The sequence below is a fragment of the Lytechinus pictus genome, chromosome 18 (assembly GCF_037042905.1).
Source record: "Lytechinus pictus isolate F3 Inbred chromosome 18, Lp3.0, whole genome shotgun sequence".
Lineage (NCBI taxonomy): Eukaryota > Metazoa > Echinodermata > Echinoidea > Temnopleuroida > Toxopneustidae > Lytechinus > Lytechinus pictus.
In genome coordinates this window covers 8444450-8451052 of record NC_087262.1, presented here as the reverse complement: position 1 = coordinate 8451052, position 6603 = coordinate 8444450, and the positions used below count along the sequence as shown (strand labels likewise).

Below are 6603 nucleotides of genomic sequence, written 5' to 3'. Positions count from 1 at the left end.
AAATTACGCCATACATACCTTTGGTAAACATACCCGTTGTAATATTAGGGGCCCATTTCATAAAGAGTTTCAACTTAACAGGGCTCAGCAGCCAATCACGATCAAGGTATCCATGGTAGTTACAACAATGGAAAAGTTATCATAATTGAAAGTCTTTGTGAAACGGGCCCCTGCACGTGACCGATAAAATAATCCTCCTCGGGGTTGGGAGATAGTTTAGGAGATAGTCTTCGACTCGGCTTCAATCGACAACCACCGACTGTACCAGCTTGTCAAGATTTAGCATTATAATCAATTTAGGATTAGAATTATAGTTATTTTATAAGATGCCTACCTATAAGTTCTTCTACTACGACGGTCGGGCTCGGGGAGAGCCGGTGAGGATGCTTTTTGCTTTGGCGAATCAGAAGTTTGAGGACATCCGTTTTCAGGTAGAAGGAGAAGAATGGAAGAAAGCAAAGAGTGATAAGAAACGTAAGATAATTCTATTCAAAATTCGAACTTGGAACCCTCGTGTTCATTTCTGTATGATGATGTTGTTGTTGTTGGTCGTGGTGACGACGACGACGACGATGATGATGATGATGATGACGAATTTAATGGTGATGGTGGTGATAGTGATGATGGAGATGTTTGTGATTATAATGGAGATATAGATGACAAAATGAATGATTATCACATGTGTGATGATGACGATGATATTGATGGTAATGATGGTGGTGGTGATGATGATGATGATATTGATGGTAAAAGATAATGGTGATGATGATGATGATGGTGGTGGTGGTGTTGGTGATGATGATGATGATGATCTTCATATCGTTTCTTGCATATATGCAATTTCATCGCACAGGGTTCCCGTTTGGTGCTATACCGGTACTAGATGTTTCAGGTCGTCTTATTGCCCAGAGTCGTGCCATATATCGCTATCTCGCCCGAGAATTCGGTAAGTTGATATCCACTCTTTGATATGGGAGAATAGAATATTCCCTGGGCATCGATGTAGGCAAAATATATTCAACTATCAAATAGAGAAAGAGATATTCCACTTTTCAAATGTTTTTTTTTAATCTGAACGCCAATTGAATTCAAGGGCAACTCGAAGAACTTTTGTTAGTTGTCCATATTTGGCTAGGGCATTTAATACCCCGGTCCCTTAAATAGAAAAAAAGAAGAAGAAGAAAAAGAAAAACCAAAGTCAATGTTTCCTATTACATTTTTTCCAGTAAAAAATGCCATTTCTTCTGCGTTAAAAAGCTAGTAAAAGACATAATTATACACACAGAATAAGGGAAAAACACATGACTAGGCATGGGTTTGCTCTTCACACCCGATCTTAGTTTTCAAACTTTTTTTAAATCATTTCACGCAAATTGTGTACCCGATCCTTCTCTTATAATGTTTTGATTCTGTAGTATTGATGTTTACTCTTTGAAAAGGGTATTATGGAAGTAACAACTGGGAATCTACGGAAATTGACGAGTTTCTTGGGATAATGTCCGACTTTGAGACTGCGATTAGGCCAGCCTATTTAGAAAAGGATGCAGCGAAAAGAGTAAGTATCTGATCAAATAGAAATGGAAAAAAAAAAAAAATGTAAATAATCAGAGTATCTAATACGTCGAATAAAGAATCGTTATGAGAGCCATATACTCGAGAAGTGAATACTGATGAGGAGTGGGTCGGTATCAAAGGGTATAAAATAAGAGTAGATTTATTGAACAATTCCCTTTATCATAACTATTCCATCAATACAATAATCAATAATGTATCTATGCTTATTAATAAATTAACGTATACATGTTTATTCTATAAATTCTTAGTGGATCAGTTGGTTGGGAGGCTGAGGGAGTTCAAAGGCGGTCAGTCCTGGTCTAATATCAATATTCTTCCAACTGAAGGAGGTTTAAGAAAACCTCTTGATGCTTCTCTGTTTATTTTCAGGGGCCGCAGAACGGGCGAGGGCCGGGGGGGGGGGGGGCTAATTCCCCACTTTAAAAAAATAAATGTGTACAAAAATATTCCTTATTTGTATTGCTTTGTATGGTTATTATTTCATATTTGTGTATTATGTTGAGTCGAAATGAAATACAGGAAATTTGAAAAAGAATATATACAATAATTACCATATGTTGTGATTTTGTGAATGTAGGCCACCCCCTTTTTTTTATAACAACCGTTACACCTCCCTTGTATTGTTCTCTAATTGTTTTTAATGAATATTTGAAATCAGTTTATCGGGATATAAAAAGGATAAGTTCCGATTTAATCCCGTTTTTTAGACGGCTGATTTACTCAAGGCAAGGGACACAACTCTAAAACATTTCTTTGAATTCTTTGTGGAGAAGCTTCAGAAAGGGGGTGGAAAGTACTATGTTGGAAATAAGGTAAGAATAATGTCCATATATTTAAATTTATAAACAACGCATGATTTATTTTTGTCTTGCTTTTCCTTTTCTTTCTTCACTGTATGCTTTTGATTCAGCCAAAAGATTATCTAAGGGTTGCTGTTATTTTTTCGGTTACTTTTTTGGGGTAAATTAGTCGTATAAGTTATGTTTTAGCGCAACAGCTCAGGCGGCGCTACAGGCGACCCTCTATGATTTTTTTTTTCAAATAATGAAAACAGGAGGAAATTAAGAAGAAGAGGAAGAATATAGAAGGAAGAAGACTGTAAAAAGAAGTCTGGGTCGTGTGTTTCTATATGACCCGGTTAATTGATAAAAATCGTCATTTTTAAGTCATCTGCACCCCATCAATATACTCTTACGCCGTCCCTGAGAAATATATAAGAATTTGAACGATGTTTAGCTTAAAAAATAAAAGCAAATCGTCATTTTTAAGTCATCCGCAACCAATCAAAATACCCTATAACGCAGTCCCATAGCAAATGTATAACAATTTGACTTATTCTAGCTTTAGAAAATAAAAACAATTAAATCGTCATTTTTAAGTCATCTGCACCCCATCAAAATACCCTAACGCCGCCCTGGAGCAAATATATAACAATTTGAATGATTTTTTACAGCTTAAAGTACTACTTACTAAAGGAGTAAACAACCAAAACATGTGATTTACTCTTAATCTATATTCAAAAAGTTTATACTGCAATCAACCTATTATGTAACCAAATCATTCATATTTAAGCGAGAAATATTCTGATAGCGATGTCAACGAACATGATAAATGGGCTTGAATAAAACTAAAAAAATATTTTCTCATAGATAAGCCTGGCTGATCTGTTGGTCTTCAACTTGCTTGATGTCTTCCTCAACTCAGCTCTCCAAGTCGACGGTTATCTGGATCCTTACCCATCGCTTGTCAAGTATTACCAGTCCATCAAAAGTGATTCGCCACTGTCGTCTTATCTCAAGACGAGGAAAGTCACGCCACTCTGAATTACACTTGACAGAAATAATGATATTATAATACATTAAACATGTTTAAAGAAAAAAAATATAAAGAAAAAACAAGAAGTTTGAAGAATGGAACATGTTTTAAGGTTTTCACACCTACTTGCATTCAACTATTTTCACATTTTTTTTGTACATTATCTCATGGTTAAAAGTGGTTAATTTTCACTCGCTTTTCATTCCTCTTGGTAGTGATGACAAGGATCACTCAATTTGGAGTGAATTTTAGAGTGAATATACGAACATTACACAAAAATACTTTGTAAAAGCTGAATTTCACTCAACAACAAGTAAAAATCCTTCTTAATCTAACAAATTTTATTCACTCATTCAGTTCGAGTGATTTATTTACTCGAAAATGTTCATCCTAAGCCAAAGAATTTAGAAACCATACATGATGTCCGTTCATCCTGAGTATAATATATACTTCCTTGTTTGGATATTTATATGATCTACCTATTTTAAAGAGACATAGGCCTATAAGGAGTAAACGAAGGAAAACATGAAACGTTAAACAAATGTAATAAATATTATACATATAACCTGGCTAAACTGATTGTTTGATACTTTAACCAAATTACTGAAAAGTTAAACCAAAAAGCACTGATAAATGTTTAAGCAAGAAGTTTTGAACGATAGTCATATAATATAATGATATATTGTTATTGGAATTTACAAAACATGTGTGAAACCCGCATTGAAAAGTAACCGATCAGTTCGTAGTAAGTTATGATGAATAAAGCATTTTTACTGTGGCATAATAGAAGAAATTCTAAAAATCATTCATGTTAGATCTGGACTTTTTCTAGACTTTTATACAAAAGTGTAATATACACATTTATCCAATAATCATCTTCTTAAGGCAAATATGCATGGAAAGAAATATTTATCTTATCTTTCGACAGGCAGTTTTGTTGCACGTTCGATTATTTCCTTTTTGAAATATTCAACAATGTATTGGCTAAATTGGATTTTGCTTTGTTATCGTGACCACTAATAAACTGAAAAATCCTCCCTAGCAAATATTATCAAAATTATTAGAGAGTTTTTATAAAAAGTATGTCGGATCTAACCTCATTGCTTTAAACTATTAAGCGCCTTACAAATTGTATTACTATTATTAAACTGCTCTGAGCGAGAGCTAGGTACATGTACTGAGAAGGGAAGAGATAGGAGAGAGAGAGAGAGAATTAAAGAGAGGGAGAGGGAGGGAGAATAATTATGAACGTTTGATTCCCCCTTTATCAATAATCAAGTTATTGCTGGTGTGAACATTACCTTAATAAGAGCAGGTCCATGACAATTACTATGATATTTTTAGAACATAACAGACTGTACACATTTCTCTAAATTAAGATATATCTACGTACACTGCAAAAACTCTGGTGTTGATTTAAAACCAGCCCGGAATATATGTATGTCCACACCAGAGAAGTGTTAAACAACACCAGTTTCCTTTTGGTCTAACACCGATAGGTGTTTATACAACACCAATTATATAAAAACAGCATCGGTTTGATTCCAAACTGTTGTTGTTTCAATACTTCTCTGGTGTGGACATATTCCGTGCTGGTGTTAAATCAAAACCAGAGTTTTTGCAGTGTAGTTAAGACTGTGTTAACCGAACACAGGTGAGAAATCACCCTAGAATTGGGTTCCTGAATATGATCATATAGCAAAATACTTTATGATATATAATAATAATAATGATAATAATAATAATGATGATAATAATAATAATTATAAATGATGATAAAATGATAAATGATAATGATAATACTAATAATGATAATGATGATGATAATGACAATAATAATAAAAAAAAATAATAATAACAATAATAATAACAACAACGACGGGATATTCACCCATGGTAGCCACTTTAGTTCCGAAAACTATTCTCCCAGCGGGCCCTAGATGCTATTATCATTATTACCCGGCTAAGCTAGGCTACCGATTCAGGTGCACACAGCTTTTTGAGGAATTATTTCCTGCCGGTACCCATTAACCTCACCTGGGTTGAGTGCAGCACAGTGTGGATACATTTCTTGCTGAAGGTAAACACGCCACGGCTATAGGATTCCAACCCACGACCCTCTGTTTGAAAGGCGAGAGTCAGAACCACTAGACCACGACGCTCGCCCACAGAGATAATTAGATTGCAGATATACCAGACACATTATTTTTCGACAATAGTGAATCAGCAAAATGGTGCAAAAGAACTCGTGTGAAAAACACATAACTAAAAGATATGACACAATCAAACTGCTGGCAGTATTTTTACATTTCTCACACGATTCTTGCCCCTAAAGCTTGCAGTATGAAACGGAAACTAGAATCACAAGATTATTTCTATTGTATGCTTGTTTACATAATGATTTTCCTTAGTCATTGTGTCCACATTGAAGAACCCTTGGTGAAAATCATTTTGTGGGTACAATATTTTGCTAACTCATCCCACAACTAGAGTTTTAATTATTGTCACAATCTTGCACTACTAAGAAAGGTATTGCATCAGCTGATAGTAAATTTCTGTATTATTTTGATAATTACTTATTGAAAAAATAATTATCAAAATAATATCCTTTAACACCTGGATTTATTTTGGGGTGAACACCTCGTACAAGTAAAAAGGTATTGGCAAGAATGAGCTAATCAACTTGTGCCAAATAAGGCAATGAAATGTAAATTTAGTATGTAGCTTTGAATATGATCTCGAGTGTTTGCCCGACTTGGCAGGCATCTTCCTCCCGGCCCCTTCCTCCTGTTCATCAAGGCTTGAACTATAATGTATTTTAAAGACGACTCGGCGATTTAAAATGATTTATTAGTCGGTGAACAATACCATGAAGGTATTTGTAATTTGGAATGGCGCGGTTGACGAGGTGATACGTCACAATGGCGCGCCAGCCTGTTTGGTTTATGCGCACAATGACAATAATTTGTACTGGGCGCAAGGAGCGCGCATGTTTTGGCGCGCGCCTAGGTGTGAAGGCGCGAAAAATCCTTCATTTTAGTCTTGGCTTTCAACGGAGATGAACGTCCAAAATATTCGCTTGTAATTTTCCCACCTCCTCCCCAACAACCACCCATGTAAACGGTACGTTTGGGTCAAACGATGTTGGAATATTGTTTAAACATGCGTTGGAGAAGGTCGAGAATGAAGATACGCTATACGTATCATTCAGAG

At 35.2% G+C, this 6603-nt stretch overlaps 1 protein-coding gene across 1 annotated transcript; it reads left to right on the top strand.

Annotated features, from left to right (window-relative positions):
- The first annotated feature begins 10 nt into the window (after positions 1-10).
- On the top strand, positions 11-4440 carry LOC129281933 (probable glutathione S-transferase 7). The gene is made up of 5 exons (XM_054917857.2): positions 11-474; positions 854-946; positions 1440-1555; positions 2283-2387; positions 3225-4440. The coding sequence occupies exons 1-5, from the start codon at positions 327-329 to the stop codon at positions 3396-3398; spliced, it is 636 nt and encodes a 211-aa protein (XP_054773832.2). The 5' UTR covers positions 11-326; the 3' UTR covers positions 3399-4440.
- The last annotated feature ends 2163 nt before the right edge of the window (positions 4441-6603 follow it).

What these genes read in the sequence shown, in the direction of transcription:
- LOC129281933 (XM_054917857.2), top strand. Translation starts at nt 327, where the DNA reads ATGCCTACCTATAAGTTCTTCTACTACGACGGTCGGGCTCGGGGAGAG. An exon ending in AGCAAAGAGTGATAAGAAAC is followed by an intron (nt 475 to 853) that starts GTAAGATAATTC and finishes TTCATCGCACAG; the next exon opens with GGTTCCCGTTTGGTGCTATA. An exon ending in AGTACTATGTTGGAAATAAG is followed by an intron (nt 2,388 to 3,224) that starts GTAAGAATAATG and finishes ATTTTCTCATAG; the next exon opens with ATAAGCCTGGCTGATCTGTT.